An 18,524-nucleotide genomic window follows, 5' to 3' on the forward strand; every position below is an offset into this window, starting at 1 on the left:
ATATATGATATGATACGATTAATTGCATTTTACACTAATAAAGATTTTGCTCTTCTCGGCACTTACAAAAAAAAAGAGATATTTATGTTGAAACAAAAATAGGAACAAATTTTTCTAAACGTATTCTAGAATTATTACTATTAATAATAATATAAAAGGAATGAAATGTTATTATATACGTGAATTTAGATTGGTAAATTTTTATAGTAGATGCAATTCGCAGAATTATTACCGTATAATTTTAACGATAAGTACGTACACACACATAGACACATTCACGCGCAGATGTGTTTATGATATGTATATGTTTATAATATGTATATCTATGCGTGTATAGTACTCTTGTATAAGATTAATTGGATAGCGTTTTTAAAGAGAAAACACGATCAGTGACCTTCTACTAAATGTGAGAGTTTTGTTAATCGTCCAGTCACTTTTTCTTTACTTTCTTACCTATTGTAAAGACTTTTTTACAACGTATAGGATGTTTTATTTATCCTCCAGTTAAACGTTCGATGCATTCCAAAATTTCCTCCTTTCTCAAACACTTTGATTTGTTCTCGATCATAGATCTTGCATGATGTAACGTATTATATTTTAAACGGTCTACGGTTTGTTCCAAATTTGATAAATTCCTTTCGATGGCACGTTTTTCGCTATTTAACATCTGTTTGATCGATGAAACTTTTTGTAGAAAAATGATATTCATTTTATAAGAAAATGATCGAGTACATACCGTATGGCCAACGTTTAATCGTAGAAAATCGCGTATTTGAGTGATCGAAGTTTGCGTATAATTATCACGTTTTCGTGTTAACACAGTTTGAGTGGCACAGTTAATACCGTTACGTTCGATTTTAATGGACGTTGAAAGATTTTTTAAGAGTATTACAACTTTATCTGGCGAACTTTCATGATATTTCTCCTCGCAATCGAAAATTTCCAATTTTAAGTGTGCCACCTTTGTACTAGTCATAGGCGAATGTTTGATTTTCATTTGCCGAGTGTTTGAGAATCCGATCACATATTCATCATAAAAAATTCCATTTTTATGTGATTCAATGCAGAGGACTTTTTTATCAACGCTTTTGGACACGATGTCCTTATTTTCAAGATTACATCTCGTTGAAGAACATTTTTTACATTTTGTCAAATCGTTTGTAACTGTTTGCTTCCTTTTAAAATCATTTGTAAGATTTTGTATGTCGTTGTTTTTTTGCGAGCTCTCATCGGTACTTTTGCTTAAATCGTTCCGAGTCTATGATTCAATCACGAAATGAGCTTTGTAATATTTTTATTTGAGAATAATTGATTGGAGTTAGTACCTTTCTCTTGAGACTCTTGATAATTTCTCGCAGTACTAAATTTTGAGACTTCAATTTGTCTGTTTCGTTATCGCACTCTCTCTCATTGACTTTCCAAGTAAACTGTCTCAGTTTCTTTACAGCTTGTTCGAAGTGTGGTTCGACTTTGGTTAAATTTGCCACGGCTGCGGAAGTAAGCTGAAAGGTATTTTCAAGAACTTGGAAAATCGTCGATTATAAACTCACCTTCTGCGGTAAGGCGACACAAGGTTTTAACGTCGAGATCGAAGTGCTCTAAAGTTTCCAACAAATTTGCTAATTCGCGAGTTCTCCTTTCGAAGGATACCTTTTCTCTCGCGTTTTCCTTTATTTTTTCGTCGAGTCGACATATCTAGACAAAAATCTGCTTGATTATTCTAAAAAGCGAATTGCTCGATTAATGACATTTACGTGAACCGCGAGGAAATTTCGATGCACGTATATTTGTATTGGCGTAATATATTGGGAAACACATCGTCTCTCATCGGAAATTAAATAGAAATTACTATTTCCGCTCGACAGAAATCACGAATTAAATTATACGATCGGATAGTTCGTTATATTAGATTTAGGGAATTAGATTTTGCACCGAGAACGTTTAGCTCGTCTAAATGGAAGACAGAGGACCTCTGGATTTCTCTATATCGAGTAGAGTATTGCTGTAAATGGCGAAAAGTAGAGTCAAGAGGAAGTACTTTGATCCTAAAGCTTTTCGCACGCGGACCACGATTGTAATCGAAATTGCATTCTCGATCCTTGAAAGGGAGTATCGTATGGACTTTGAATTTACAACCGCGAAAGGAACTTGGGAATTACATTTACTTTGTCCTATCGAACATCTCTTTTACTTCTCCTTCTTTGTCCGCTTATCAATTTGATAAATATTAAAGATACATAAATATACCTTTTCTTTTGCTTCATTGTAAAAAACGAATAATTCGTCGTGCTTTTTCTCCACCTCTTCGTATCGCATATTATTTTTCCAAATATTTTCCCGCTTCTCTTCAGCAGATTTTTTCGCGTCTTTGACCTCGTTTCTGAAACGAGAATAGTTTACTCGGTGATATTAAAGAAAGATTTTCCTAGTCTAGCTGTTTTTTTCTTTCTTTCTTCAATAACGACAAAATTCTATGTAGGAGTATTCGATAGATTGATCGATCTCAAGTCATAGCGCGGATACTCGCATTTGGAATAACGAGACGAAGCCGTCAGCGATTACGCAGCTTTACTCACTCTTTTACCCTCACTATCACTATCGCAGCATAAATTATTGTGGGCGTAATCGCGCAGACAAACGATCGTTCTGCGCTCGGCTTAATCCTTCGTGTACTGCGTTGGAATACGAAATGTTGGGGCTCTTTCCCTCATCCTCTCTCATTCTAGATGAGTCAACAAACTAAGACCATTAACCGTAAACACATATATTCTGTATATATACCACCAGGTAGGTCTGTTTGTGAATTTGCATCAACTCGAGCTCGATCGTACGACACGCTTAACACGATTGCCGATCTACTTACTTACTTTCCCCTTTACGATAACAGAAGAGGACATTAGAATACTTAACAGCGAGTTCAAATTATTCGATCTATCGAATCTATCTATTTATCTATCAGATTGTCGTTCGAATTTCTTCTTTGAAAATTTCCTTCCCTTATCTTCGCGTGTCCCTTGCCTGTAGCGATTTATCTGACCGTCTCAACGAAATTTATCACGTAAACGTGTGTGCTACTATTGTATGCGTCCCTCGTTCGTGTGTGTGTACACCACCCTGTTTCCTGCCTCGTGTCAAGCTAGATATGTATAACGATAAATAACCATATACATAGATTGCGTCTCACATCAGTTTATAATGCACGCATAAAGACGCCGTGTGCTTTACGTGCTTAAATGTAACTCCTCACACTTTCATCCTGACCATAAGCACATTGAATAATTATTCCGAACACTTTCAAGGCTTAATATTAACGATAATAACGAGGACGAAATAGTTTTTGTAAAAGAATTCGTTCTAAATTTGACTTATTTAACCAATTTAGTCTTCCAACTAAAGTTTCCTTCCCCGACACTTTATTATTATACATAGTGTTTCTCTGAACGGACTTCGAGCACGTTTCGAATGAAATTTATTTTTACAGAAGAACGCGAAGCATATGGAAACGCTTTTTCACGAGAATTTTTGTTTTGTTTCGTTTCATTTCACAAACGATTTCGTTTATTGGAACGAGTACCGCGATCCTAGATCCGCGATTGATTTCGGTTGGAAAAAGATTATGACACGGCCTCGGGAACCAAATTGGGAGAGGAGAAAGAAGGAAAAGGACAAATGAAAGAAAGAAAGAAAAATGGAAATTGTTCGTTGGATAAACAAAGCTCGGCACGTTGGAAGGTATTAATCGTTGTTGAATTTTTCAAGCCGATATTCAATATGATACCACGAATCGCACGTGCCGATCAAATATGCCAGCAATTGAATTTCTCACGGATTCCTTCTCCTATAGAGATTCGAGATACTATTCGTTCGTACGATAAACGGGGAGGAATGAGGGAATGCATGTTCGATCCAGTGCGACTAATCAAGATTAATGGGAATCGAGATAGATCGATGTATCTTTTCTTCACGACTTTGACTATCCAATGTATATATTATAATTTTAGCTATATACTCTACAAGACGGTTCATTATTCAATCCATTCTATTTCCGTTTTTACTTATCAATCCAGTCATGAATGGTATATGAATTTTGTTTGTCAATGTTTCGTTTTTAAATGTACAAGACCTCTTTTGTAATAAAATATATTCAAAAGTATAAGATATATATATATATATATATCGTAGGAGACAGAATTGAAGACGTAAGTAGAATCGATCAAAGGAATTTGGATCGTTACCTCGTCCTATGAGCTTTTATTCGTTCACGCATTGCCGTGTTCTTCCAAAGGTCTCTTTCGTTTTCCGTCTCTTTCAACTTTATTTTCATTTCCGTGACGTCTCGCAAGCATTCCTCGGCGAATCTTTGAATCTCTGAAGATTAATCGACCATTTTTTCTTTTCTTCTCCTTACCCTTAGACGGGGTTTTTCGTTAGTTCGTGTTTTGTCGCTATATAGATAGAATGACTCTCGATATCGAGGAGATCAAATATAGCACGCGAATAAAAAAAACCAACTAAATTTCCTAACCCACGCGCGATTCAAATTACTTTCGATTGTTAACGTTAAAGTTCCTATCCGCGTTCACTCCTACCTTTATTTTCGATCGTCGAACGATCCAATCGCAAGTCTTCTCGATGCTTCTGCGATCGCAATTTCATTTCGAAAGTCTCCTGCGTTTGGACAAACTTAGTATCGATCTCTTCGAGCTCTCTACGAAATCGCAATGAATTCTTTTGTCGTTTCTCCATAAACGCTACATTTATAAGTTATTCTCTCCCGAGTTTTGTATATTTCATCGAAAAGAAAAAGGAAATAACGATACCGCATTCAGTCATTTTCCGTGGAAGAATTGACGTGTAATAACATTGTTTCACAGTAAAACCATTCTGCTCTTTTGCTCCATAAACAAATATGACGTAACCTCGACGTAACCTTCGAACAGAACTTTCCGATTCGTTTGACGCCAGTGGTGTATGCGAATCCTCTCTTTCTATCTCTTTCCTGACAAGCTGCATTCGCTGCAAGTTGTCCGCAGAAAGAGTTAATCGATCAAGAACGGATCGAACTATTCCCGCTTGATGCTTCTATCTATCGTTAAGCTTCGACGTTTTTTTTATAATGTTGCTTTCAAATTTGACGCGTCCGAATTTCACACCGAACGGATATTGTCATATTTTTGTATCGTTTATTTTTACAATATAATTTACTGTCTTTTACCAAACCCCACCCCCGCCGATATAATATTATTATAATATGAAAATCTTCATAGCAGTTATTTATGTACCGACGTAAATTATAAGTTTTTAAATTGGTACTTCGTTCCAAATTGAAAACCACTGGAGATCAATTTGAAATTGTTAAATAATGTAAATTAACTTAATTAAAGGTTACATGCTTTACGAATAATATTTCAAATGCGCATGACTAAAGTTCAAAATCTCTCTGCGTATTTGTAATTTTCCTGTAATTATGATTCAGCATTGTTATAGGTATACGTCACGCCCTACGGGGGTAAATATACTGGTTAAAGATAATGTTACGTGTCGCATGGTAACCGATTAAATATAAATTCGATGTAGAGAAATGTAAATGACTTTGGTAAAGAACACCGTGGAGCCAAAGGGTTAAATATCTTCCTGGGTGTACACGGAGAAAATGCAGAGAGAATGGAGTTTTCTCTTTGTTCGTGATACGTGGTACGCGCGTAGAAAAGAAAAGGAAAATAAAATGGTAGAAAAGAGAGAAAAGAAAGGATCCTCCTTGTTACACGTTAATGATCTCTCACCAGTCTCATTTTTCACGATGGAAACGAAATACGAAAATAGTAAGTCTGCAGGGACATCATCGTTGTGCACGTTGGACATTCCGGATGTTATAGTTTGCATCTCCTATTTCGAAAACAACAATGTCAGACATTAATAAACGCGCGAGAATATGCGCGTCCTGTCGCGTCTCGTTACAACACTTTCAATGCTTTCTGGGACAAAAAAGAGAAAGATCGAAAGCTACCTCGACGTTGGACTCGACTAACCGAAGCAAATGCTAATATAAGAGGAAAACTTTTGGATTTTTCTTCGAGTTTTTCTTTGTTTTTTTTTTTAAATTACCGATGCACAATTTAATTCATTACGTCATTGCCGGTATTGTTCGTTAATCTCTCAAAGATTTACCTTTATTCCCCAAAGGAGAATTTCTTTATTAATCCGGTAAATCGCGCTCATTGTTCGCGATTCGGTTGATCTTTCGCCGCGATCTTTCCCGTATTACGAAGGTGGAATATGGACTCGATTAAAAGTTTCAAGACTGATTTCAAAAGCGAAATATGCTCGAGCGAAAGTTTCGAGGGTTTAGACGACCGTGGATAAAAGTTTTGGTGGACCGAGAGTCATTGGTGGACCAAGAAAAAAGGCAAACAAGATCATCCCCTTTCCTTTTTCTTCCTTATCTTTTTCTTTTTTTTTCTTTCCTTGTTTTCCTTTTCGTCCTTTTTCTTTTTTCAAAGAAAACGCTAAAGTTTCAACGTCGAAAGGAGGTCCTCTATCTCGAGATAAAATCTACTCGTTCTACTACTGCGTTCTTTTCAATCTCGATCCTGTCGAATTTTAATGAGCTTCTCGTAGCTTTTCGATGACGCTAGACACACCGTACGTTTCCGCTCAGACGATGACATGTAATTCGCTTTCTCGTACCACTTCTGCACGTACACTCGTTCAGGTAGCAACAGGTATAAGAAGAAAATCTTCGAGTAAAAAGGTTGATAGCGAGAAGATGACCGTCGTCTTATTTTTTCTCCTTCTTCTTCTATTTATGGAAGAGAGAGAGACAAAAAAATAATAAGAAGATGGCCTTTGGCACGAAATACTTTCTCCTCGGCCTAAAACTCGGATACCAACTGAGAAATGAGAGTGGTGATAAGGTTGCTTGGTGGTTCGAGTCAAGTACTAGCTTGCAAGTTCGAGTTTTAACGAGACTTCATGCGAACAAAGAGATAGAAAGAGGGATGCAGAAGGAAGAGGGGAAGGGCCAGGGAGAACTCTCAATGATATTGACCCACACGTACAAACGCAACAGGTTCGTCTTTTTTCAACCGTGTGGGATACTTTTCGTACGAATTAGCTGAAAGACGTGGGTACTTAAAATGCGTCCCGCCTATGTGCGTTAATCACCAACCCTTCTGCATCCGAGTACGTACTTTTGCAACATTATTTTCGAGAGATCTTTTCGGAAGGCTCGAGGACTATTATGATTGTATTTTGACATTTGTTAAGGGGGAGAGGGTAAAGTTAGAGTAAAATAGAAAGGGAAGATTCTTGTTTGTAGAATTTTTCAATCGATATCGCATAAAGTAAACGCGGTTAACAATAAGTAAATGCACGGCGAGACATCGAGTAGACGGCAAAGGAAGTCGGCCGCCGTCTATGGGGATTATTCGAGTAGCTAATCGATCTAGCTTCAATTCTGGAGACAGATGGGGAACAGACAACATTCCATGTAATTCCGCGTCGTCCAGAGGAGTTGGAAGCAACGCGTAGAACGTCACTAGAATCATGGTTTTCGGAGGTATTAAGTACCATTGTTAGATGACGTTCGAGAATTTAACCGAGGAAATATCTCCGTGTTTCTCTCCGTGTCAAACCTGACACGGATATTAAATGTCTTTTACTTTAAACACGTAGGTTTCATCGTTCCACACAAACGAGTTGTCGAAACTTTCCTATGAATATGTTTTTATTATTATCACCGTTATTTATTGTCAAACGCGGTACGTATGTAAGTAGGGATTTTACGACAGGTCGGAAATGAAATAACGCATCGGATGGGCCGTGGCGCTTCTTTTTCTCTCTTCTCTCCCTAGGATCAAATTTCATTACCATAATTATATTAGGTTTTATCTTACCGCAGCAGACGAGCGTGAAACACGGTTTATTGTTAAACCTCATCTCGTTTCGCAAGATATCTAAGCGCGAACGTTCTATTTGATTGGAATTTTCCTAAGCAATTGAATTTAATAAAGATATAGAAAACAATGAGAACCTTTGGTTGAATCGTTCGACGTTTACGTGCATGGTAAAACGATCTCGCTTTTAAACTCATAGGGTATACTCTCGAGTATGATTTGTAAATTCATCCCGAGCATCGATAGAAACAGAACGCATAAATGTATTTCCTACAGTTGTAATTATTTCAAGTTGAAAAGAGGCCAGAGGGAGGGAGGGAAGCTTATTACGGCAAATCGTAGTGCCGTGAGGTATTTAATTAGCACCGATTATCTATCAACCGATCATTGAAAAGCTCTCGACGAATTAACAACGCAACTGTCGTTAATAGGAAGCCGCGTGTATATGTTTTCGATTGCTCGGAGGAAATCCATTAAAACTGGTATACCACTCGCAAGTAACCCGATTTTCGGTTGAAAAAACACATTCCATTAATTTGAACGAACTCGTCGAGTAGTTTGCCTAGAATATTTATCAATTTATCGAGTCATTCTCATCGAGTCATTCTCATCGAGTCATTCTCATCGAGTCATTCTCATCGAGTCATTCTCATCGAGTCATTCTCATCGATGCACGATCAAGCGAACGCGAGGAGATTCGCGGAATGAGACGAGAGCTCGTTGTTGTTTTACCTTTCCATTTAGTTACCGTTCATTTCTCTTCGCGCTTCATTTAACGTTGGATTCCATCCGGAACTTTCATTAAGAGTACACTTTCGTTCCGTCTCCACGAACGTCCTGATTTTAATCTTACCAAAATATTTACGCTTCTTTACTTGAAAAGGAGAGCAAATGAAAGAGAGAAAGAGAGAGAGAGAGAGAGAATATGGAATGCAGGATCGTTTCAATCAAGAAGGACAAATCCTCTAATTTATAAGGGTGGCAACCAAGGGAAGCGAGAATCTTTTAGGGAGTAAAAGGTAGAAAATAAAAAATAAGAGTCGCAGGATCGGACATCGAAGAAGAAGAATAAGAATAAGAAGAAGAAGGTATAGTACCCCCCGAAGGTGTTAGCTCGAGCGAGTTTCGAGGTGAAACGCGTGCGCGAGCGGTTTTAATCGGAGACGGAGGGAAGGGCGAGGGCGATGGCGAGGGTGAGGGTGAGGGCGAGGGTGAGGGCGGGGGCGCGGTCACGGGGCAGAGTACAGTTGCTCCCCAGTTGGCTTTGATACGCGTTCCGCGACTGTCCTCCCGCATCTCGACTTTTCTCTTAACCGCGTTCTTTCCTCGGAGTCGCCGTTCTCTTCCTGTCGTGTCGCCAGACAACATAAATCATCCCTCGTTCTTTCTCAAGGGAGAATAACGGGAAGGGTTTGGAGCAACAACCAGGAGGAGGAGAAGGAGCAACAACATTCGAAGGAAGATTCTCACCGTCGGGAAGATGCGACACGAAGGAATGCGCGAATCTTTCCTGGTAAAATATTTTTCTAATTTTTCTTTGTCTTTTATTCTCCTTTTAAATCATCTTCGATAATCCATTATTATTTGTTGTTGTTGTTGAATTATTCGCATTTTATTCTTTACATTTTTGCGAGATGGGTGGAATTTTCTAACGGACAAAGAAACCGATCTATCGATCGATCGATCGATCGTGATCTTGTTACCACGAACGAACGACGTATTCGTTTGATTTCTTTTTATTTCTCGTTGGAGCATTCGACGTCTCGGTGCCGTGACGGCAATTGGGTATCGATTCTCATTTCGCTTATACACGAGGCACATCGTGTATAAGCGCGCGTCGGTCCTACCTCCAACCCTATTTACAATAATACACGTCTGACGAAATAGCTGAGGACGCGAGGGTGAATAACTATCGCGGGATTTTCCTCTTCTTGCTTTTTCCTCCTTTTTCGAATTTTTCGAAGGCAGAGAGACAGAGAGAACACGCTCGTAAAACGCCGATTCATTTCTTCCAACAAGTTAAATTGATCATTCGCGAAATGGGAAGAAATGCGAATAGTCGATAATATTTATCTTTCCAAAGTATCTTCTTTCCTATTATACGAGCTCGAATAACTACGAAAAAAGTCATTATTTTCTTAATATTTTGCATTTTATATCGACAATGAGTCTCTTTATTTCTCTTTATTTTTTTTTATATCAAGCTACGATACGGTCAAAAGTTTTAACTCTAATTTGATCATGCACGACGATTTGTTATTCCATATTAAAGTTGAATCGCGTAAATTCTTGAACGAATAACTATTAAAACGATTCTCGATTTGGGTCGTAACGTGATCGAGCTAACATTCCCGCTCTTTAAATCATGATTTTCTTTTCTGCTATTCGTAAGTTTAATAAAATTCATTCCCTTTTCTCTCCTTTCTCTCTATTTCTTTTTGTCTCTGCTTTTCCATAGATATCTATTTATTTCTCCTTTCGTTCGATATTTACACCTACATAAATACGTAGTTACTCATACATATGCGTTGGCACGTCGAGTAACGTGATGAATGGTGCGTCAACGTCACGAATTTCCTATACCGTCGATCATGACAAATCCGATATGTTTCGAGTTCATAAAGAGATTATTAGCCGACGCTTTAACATCATTTTCTTCGGGTATCCTTAGAGATATTTTTTCCTTTCGCTATTAGGAGTCATCGTTCGTTATGACAAAAGAAAGCGGTATAGGGTTGAAAGGATAAAATCGATCCGTCCGATCAGTATACTATAGTCTTTCGTGGTATGCCGTCCTGGATAAACAGGGAAAAGAATGAGTAGGATAGAGGAGGAGAAGGAAGGAGGAGGAAGATAAAATGATACAACGGAAGAACGTTAATGGCTTGTGTGTCTAGGTTCAAAGATATTTTCGGTATTTGCGTTCTCTTTTCCGTTCATCTACCTGCAGTAAACGGAATCCAGAATATCGAGGTTGGTGCCGACATTAGCCGGAGATAACCATTAACAGCGTTTTCCTGGCCGTTGCGCGAAATCCACGCGAGCTAAAACTCGAATCACGTGGTACTTCCATTTTCACCGAATTTTATTCTTTCTTTTCTGTTTTTTTTTTGTTTTCTTTTATCTAGGTACAAATTTACCCAACGACTTGGCACGCTTTTTGTTTCTTTCTATCTGAACGTTAGTTGTGTCAGACAATCGAAACGAAAAACGACAAAGGGAATATGATTAATTATATTGTCAAAGTTTGTTTTAGCTATTGTCGTTAGTCGAGCATAAAGGAGAGAAATGGGGAAGTCGAGTAAACATCGCGAGTGACATCGCGTTGTTAATCGCGTGAACGTCGAGTGAACTTGGTAAAGATGGGCGGTATTTAAGGTACATACTCTTGCATCCTTTCTTCCCCCTATCCTCTTCTTACTTCTAGTTTCTAGTTTCGGTATTAATAAAATTTAATAACGTCGTTAATACCGCGGAGAGAGAGTAACACAATGATCGAATTAAGCGTTACCTACTACTAGCTATTTCTTTGATACTTTAAGTTAAAACCTTCCTAAATCGTTGGAACGTTTGTAGTTGTAACGAGATTCATTCGCGAATATTCCAACTTTCATAAAACAAAGATTTTCTTTAGGCGAATTGGCAAGTTGATTTTTGGCGCGAAAAGGGATCATAGCTTTATCGTTACATCCTCGGTCTTTTAATTTAAACAATCCTGATTTCGCAGTGTTCTTAGTTTTCAGGATAAATTTGGACAAAAGCCACGGTTCGGTATTCTTAAAAAGTATCTCCGAATCTCTTAGGACGACTCATAGTTCATCAATGAATGTAGGTCGACGCGTGCTCGGAATTCGATTTTTCCTCGACTTTCGCGCTCGGTTTGTTTCTTTATAATTTCAATGAAAAAAAAAAAAAAATAATAAACGCCTCCATTTATAGAACTATGTATACGCATTTGTATATCGATACATAGGAAATTTGTAGAAATGCCGGTATTTGAAATATCTATTTGAAAATTTTCCTTGGACGGAAGATCCATCAGGATGGTCTTTATTCAGGAATGGGAAAAGAGAAAAATAAATAGAAACGTGTTTGGGCGATCTCGTAGAACGATACAGCGTTGAATAATTCATTTCTTATTCGAGCTTCGTAGATCATTCATAGGAACGCGTGGGTTTTATGAACTTGTGAAACTTTTTAAACGTATTGAAATTACCATCGGGAATGGTCGAGAGACTTTTCAATTATAAATTTTACAGGGATCTTCCAAGTATCTAACTAGTTATCAACATTGTATTAAGTTAGACAAAGTTTCCACGCGTGTATACCCATGCCGGACAGCAATATCCTTATTCCTTTCTTTTCTTGAGCCTGTTCTTTATTTTTTATAGAAAGAAAAAAAAAAAGAAAAAGAAGAAGAAACTTTTCAAGAAGACTCATCAACCACCGCGTTAACGTTCGATGCAACGAACTTGCTTCTATTATCTTTGCGATTACTTATTTCTTGTATATTATTGTTTATCAAAACAAAATGTCTAGCTATCCATCGTTGTTCCATCTTGGATTTAAACGATGAAAATATTTTCCTCGCGAGGATTATCGCGTCAACGTTTCTCGCCGAATGTTATCGTAAGCGGAAACGCTTAGAGGAGAAGAAAGTGTCGCAACGATCCATCTATGAGGAGATAATTATTTCAACCTCGGTCGTTCGCATAGAAAGGGAAATTAATATAGTTCCTTTTCAACGATCCCAGTGCGATTACGTATAGGAAGCAACGCCCTAATGGACCTAATGTATCTTACTCTACCGGTTGTTCTTCTGCGAACGCATATTCTGAGTGCGCGTATATGTCCACTATTCTCGCACATACTGCAAAACTGCTTTTTCCCTTACCAAGTCGACTAATTTCCGAGATACGCAATAGTCTATATATGATCTTTTTATTTATTTAGAAAATAAGAAGCCCTCGAGAATGGCGGGTAATGACATTTTTTCTTTAACGTTATCAATCAATTAAAAGTCGTACACGCGACGACGGCGCATAAAAAAGTGCGTAGAAAAGCTCGTAGGGAAATGCGTATCCCATCAACTTTTACCTTCTTTCTCTTTTCCTTTCAAACGCTTCCTGCTTTTTGCCCCTGGCGAGATACTTGGGTTACTAGAAAGTGGATAAAGGGTGACTCCGCGGGGAACGTATTTTCCTTTCACCTTCTCCTTTATGCTTCTTTTTATTTTTTTCCTTGTTCTCGTTACATCGCCGTGTAACCCGTCGACCCCGCCCCGCCTCCCCCCCAAAAAAAACTTTAGATCGTTCTTCGACTGTATTATTATTTTCCGGTCTATCTCCTTCTAAAATATACAGAGATAAATCTCAGTTACAGTTTATTCTCGAAAGAGCCATCGTAGATTTTCCTTCTACGAATATGACAATTTGCTGGAATACGATATTTTCAACTAATAATAATGATTCGCAAAGGAATCGTAAAATGTATCCATCGAATAACTTTTCCTACTCGAATTCGAGAAAATAAATTTACCTTTTCGCGATCTTATGATTTCCTTTCGAAGTTTTAATTAAGTTTTCTTTTTTCGGAGAAGGACGTACAAGAAAGAAGATTCCTGTTAGGGTGGATATTCCTTTGGTTTTTTCGTTCCCATCCTTTTTGCGAAAATGCAAAATCAAGTTTTACGAGGGTGGGTCATTTGGAAATATAATTCTTAATCCCTCGTTCCAAATTCTCGTTCCTTATCTTCTAACGGAACAACTGTTAGAAGACGAATATTTAGTGGTAGGTACTTGGCGCGATTGCGTTCTTAGCGATATCATCCTGATTTACATAATAAATGGCTCATACCACATTGATAATACGACTGTTCTACACACTCGACAGTGTTGTCGCGTCTAGGATTATTCCTTAGTATCTTTGCTTCTCTAGATATACTAGAAAGGATTTTCGTTCTTCTTGTTGGAAATAGGATAATTTTCCATTCTGCAGGATAGTTGTAAATGTCTATTCGAAGAGATCGAAGGAAAATAAAAAGGTAGAGCAATTAACTCGCGAAACAACGATCGTATAGTACCCAATTTACGAACTACTGGATTTGTTTGATAGCTAGACTATTTGGTTCATTAATTGTTCGCTAATTAGAACGAGTAAAAGAAGAAAGTTGAGAAGTATTGGTAGATGAATAATAACGGGGTACGATAAAGATATAATAGGTCATTGGGTGGTTGGTTGGTTTTATTCTCTGGATATAAATTCGAAGCTAAAGCAAGCGCAATTTTTGCTCGATTCCTGAAATTTCGCGTGATATCGATAGTAGCGAATAGACGAAAAGAATGTAATCGTAGAATGCTTGAAATACTCGAAGCATTATTATCGATTCGAGCGATTATTCTAGCATGGACATAGCGAGTGGAATAAAAAAGAATTCGCTATGTCGTATGAGGGAAAAGTAGGACAGGAAGCAATGTCAAATTGTGCGTGTTTCGCTTTTAGAGGAAAAAAGAATGTAGTTTGAAAGAGGTAAAAACATGTGCGGCTTGAGGTTTTCATTCTTCTATGCATACAGGTAGATACATATATGTTAGGTGTACATACAAACTTTTCTCCTACCCAATGCTCCTTCTTTCTACTTTCATACAAATTTTTTCTTTAATATTTCATCGTACGAACGTCTTCAAATTTATTCCGAGTAGATACTTTCTTACGAAATGTCCATGGAATAAAGATATATCGAGCTGCTAAATTACGGGTTGCGTTAGTTCTAGATACAAATTATCTTCATTGCTCATGGTGGATCGCTGCGTAAAGTTATTCCCGTTCATTATTTCGATCTTTTATCATCGAACAAATAGTTTAGTATTTGTTAAAAAAAGAAAAAGCGAGGGAAACATTGATTTTATTCTTCTCTAAGGGGGATAGCAATTTTGGGAAAGCGGGTTCTAAAGCGTTGGAGATCGATTTCAGAATTTTTCTAGGAAAAACGATTCGATCACAGTTTCGGTCGCCAGGGAGGGAAAAACACCACGACGACGTGTAACGTCGTTGGAGGCCGACAATCTGGAATACAATCGTTTTCGATATATTCACCGGTGAAATTGCATCCACTACGAAGCTATTTTCACGGGGAGTTTAAAGCGATTTCCATTCGGTAGCCGAACCGACGATTTGCCGATTCTTCCAATTTTCCTGTCCTACCGAAATGAACATTTTTCTTTTCTTCCTTTGATATCCAGCATTGACCCACGTATATTTGTTGCAAGTGAAAATACGCGACAACGAAACACACGACGTTCCCTACACCTGTCGCTAACACCATCACTCTTTTTTCCTTTATTTTTATTTTCATTCGGAAAACTAATTCACGGTCGCAATTTCGAACTTTTCTTACTTTCTCAAACGTGAAATGGGTAAATTTCAAGCTTCAGAACGATGTCACGCGATCCTACTGAAAATCATCTTAACGCAGCACATTTGATATAATACGGAGAACATTCTTTCCGTAGATTGCAATGACATGTGCTCTTAACGTCGGATATAACATCTGGAAGAAATGGCGATAGAAATATAGAATAATTTTTATCTTTGAATTCACGTACCGCACGATGTCTTACGCGATGCAGTCGCACAGACGAATAAACCAACATTTTCCCCTGGCATACGTAACACGCGAAAGTACATGCACTTTCAACGTAATACGAGAATAAATTTGTTCGAGCTTTTCCCATTATTTTTTTTCATTAGACCGCAGGCAGTAGTACCGATTACGTTTAAACGCATCTAACTAATTTCCTTTTCATTGGATTCAACCAATGATCGTGTAAATAGGACCAACTTGGCGTGTAATCATTGATGCCGATAGTAACTACAAAAAGGTTCTCTCTTATTTGGTCGCACGACAATCGACTGGGAAAACGTTTCGATCGTTTTCGTTCTATTCCCCGGCGACTATTGCATTTTACAGAAAATAAAAAGAAAAACTTCATTCGACGAGAGAAAGAGAATATGCTTCGAATGGATATCCGAAACGCATTCAATAATATCGATCCAAGTTGGATCCTAAAACGAGCGGCTACAGATATTGATACATCAAAATATATTTTATGGGAGAATTGCGATTGCACCGATTACGCGATTAATTGCTTCGCACGCATTAGTCGAATAGAATAATTACCGCTCGATAAATTAATACTATTAACAAGAAGGTGCAGAGAATGTTGTCACCGAATGAGATTATCTTAGAAACCGATTAAGGGTATGAGAGATAATTGCTATGGTAATCTATTCGATCGAAGGAAGGAAAGATCCGAACTATCGAGTGATATCAAACAAAAGGGGATACAAAAAGTATTATATGTCGTATACAATAGGTGGATCAATAGAAAATGTATTTAACGCGATTTAATTATGCAATAATCGACAGATCGTGTCCACCCTGGGATTTTAAGTATCGATATTCGATGTTAATATCGATGGACGAGACGTTGCGCGCTTGTCTTTCGGCATTTGCCTATAAACAATAAGAATCGATGATTACAACGATAACGTTGCCAATCAATGACCCCTTTCATTGGCCGTTTAACTAGCGAATCTACTGGACCATCTTCTAACCATCCGAAATTGATCGTAGTAAAAAGTCAAAGTGGAAACTCATTAACATAATCGATGGACGTCCTGGGCATCGTCGCCCAACCCCTTCGTGCTTTTATTATACTGGAAATTGTCGCGAGCCGTTACAATTTGCAATTAAAGTTTTGCAATTTCCTGGATTTATCATGAACCTCCTGCGATAGATTTATCCCGTCGAAGAGACAGAAGCATTTCAGATGGATAACTTTACTTTTCCTCTTATTCTTATCCCTCTCTCTCTCTCTCTCTCTCTCTCTCTATCTCTCTCTCTCTCTCTCTCTCTCTCTCTCTCTTTCTTTCTCGATGGTTCATTTTCTCTTCAGCTAATTCGCTCGTTCTGCCGTCGAAGGTTCTTGCGCGTATAGTTAAGAACTGAACTGATTAATGTTATCTAGGTTGTTTCTGGTGTTGCCGTTGTTTGGTTAATCAAATAGGAAACTTCTTTTGACGTCCGATTTAAATTTGATGGAGTAAAAGTAGAAATTGTATCTTTCCTTTTAACTTTCCTAGAAGCTTAATGTTCTTAATCTTCTGTTGGATACTTAACGGAATGAGACGGCGGGTAATTGTAACTCGATAAAAATGACGAATATATCGTTGAGGGAAGACGGGGAACGAGTATATGTAGAAGTACACTCGCGAAAGCTTCTTCGTGGGATAGATACGTGTATGGGAGTATATGTCAAGACCACGCCCTCATTCGTCTTCGAGAATGAAAATCGAGTTTCGAATAAATTCTCAACTAGACGACGAAAGGTGGTCTTAAGCGCGATCGAGTAGACTTTCGAGAGAAACGATGTGACTCTACCCTTGCTAAGCATTAATGTTCGTTACGTTAATGTCGTTATCAACGGACAGGAAGATTCGGGAATAGAAATGGAAAACTTGATTGGATCCTTTCAAAGAGAGAGAGACCAAGCTCTGATTCCAAATTACAGAATACACGATCAAAGAACCAATTCGTTTGCCAAATGAACGAATAATGAACGTACAAAAAATAAGCGAAATCAAATGAATGAGGGGGGGAGGGAGAAAGAAAAACAAGAAAATATACCTACATGTTTGATTATAAATCAATATATTGATTGACAAACGCAGTCAGTGGGAGAGCGTACTAATCGTTTAGAAAATCTATCACAACCCGATCGTTTTAACTTTCCACGTTCGTAGATTTAAATAATGCATTACTCGTTTTCTCCTCTCCTCTCACCCCCGCAGTTGTTCCGCCAATCATTCTGAGCTATCCAATAGAATCAAAAGAAAATGAAATTTGCAGACAAACGTTACGATCTAATGGAAAATCTAATTTTCTTCTTTCGTCCTGGGATAATGAATTAGACTCGCCCGTAAACAAATAGCCCCTGAAATTGAAACGAAGATGTTGCTCTTTACGTGTAACTTGCGAATCGAGAACGAGCTTTTACGTTTGACTTGAAAAAATACTGGTTCACGATTTACCGTCGGTTTTCGAAGTAACACCTCTCGAGTGTCCTTTGACGATGGGGTATGTGAGCGCAACGTTGCTGGACTCTATTTCTCCTTCCTTTAGCTCTTATGATAGAAACCGAACATCTTTTCAAGTTTACTTATCCTTCCATTTTCAACTCAGAAAATTCTCAATGAAATCCATAACATAGTAGAATGGACAGAGAAAAAGTAAGATCCTTTATTTTTGTTCTTTATCCTTTTTAAGGAATAGGAGGAGTAGGAAAAGGCAAACACTACCGGGAGAGGGAGGGTGTATTGGCGTTTCCGAGACTTTTCTTTAACGGGGGGAAAGAAGGAGAGAATCGTTTTAAATCGCGCCGAGGTAGAAAAGTAGTGGCCTTTGTTCGGCCGGAAAAAAGACGTGTCAGTATTTCGCAAGGATTCGTCGTGAGAGTAAACTCAAAGCCATCGTCGGTGTAGAGTGCATATTTCCTAAGAGAAAACAAAGCTTCCTAGTTGTGTTGTGTTGTTTTGTCTGGCGACACTCTGCGAAAGCATATCTTGTCC

General features: G+C 38.1%; 2 protein-coding genes across 5 annotated transcripts in view; one reads left to right on the top strand and one right to left on the bottom strand.

The window, feature by feature from the left end:
* Window positions 1-493: 493 nt before the first annotated feature.
* Window positions 494-9,191, bottom strand: LOC106793161 (outer dense fiber protein 2-like). The gene is made up of 5 exons (XM_014759848.1): window positions 9,061-9,191; window positions 2,248-2,380; window positions 1,551-1,695; window positions 1,326-1,489; window positions 494-1,258 (listed from the first exon to the last, which is right to left on the bottom strand). Exons 1-5 carry the CDS (start codon window positions 9,189-9,191, stop codon window positions 494-496), a joined length of 1,338 nt encoding a protein of 445 aa, XP_014615334.1.
* LOC106793249 (glutamate receptor ionotropic, NMDA 2B) overlaps window positions 9,154-18,524 on the top strand; it is a 59,935-nt gene continuing 50,564 nt past the window's right edge. For all 4 annotated transcript variants that reach the window (XM_014760034.1, XM_014760035.1, XM_014760031.1 and 1 more), the window contains exon 1: window positions 9,154-9,408. The gene's annotated coding sequence lies outside the window, so the exon portion shown is untranslated. The remainder of the gene's footprint in view (window positions 9,409-18,524) is intronic.

The sequence above is a fragment of the Polistes canadensis genome, unplaced genomic scaffold, assembly GCF_001313835.1.
Source record: "Polistes canadensis isolate GaletaPanama2010 unplaced genomic scaffold, ASM131383v1 scaffold_12, whole genome shotgun sequence".
NCBI lineage: Eukaryota > Metazoa > Arthropoda > Insecta > Hymenoptera > Vespidae > Polistes > Polistes canadensis.

What these genes read in the sequence shown, in the direction of transcription:
- LOC106793161 (XM_014759848.1), bottom strand. Translation starts at nt 9,191, where the DNA reads ATGCGGGAGGACAGTCGCGGAACGCGTATCAAAGCCAACTGGGGAGCA. An exon ending in GTGTCGCCTTACCGCAGAAG is followed by an intron (nt 1,490 to 1,550) that starts GTGAGTTTATAA and finishes TTACTTCCGCAG; the next exon opens with CCGTGGCAAATTTAACCAAA. An exon ending in TCAAGAGTCTCAAGAGAAAG is followed by an intron (nt 1,259 to 1,325) that starts GTACTAACTCCA and finishes ATTGAATCATAG; the next exon opens with ACTCGGAACGATTTAAGCAA.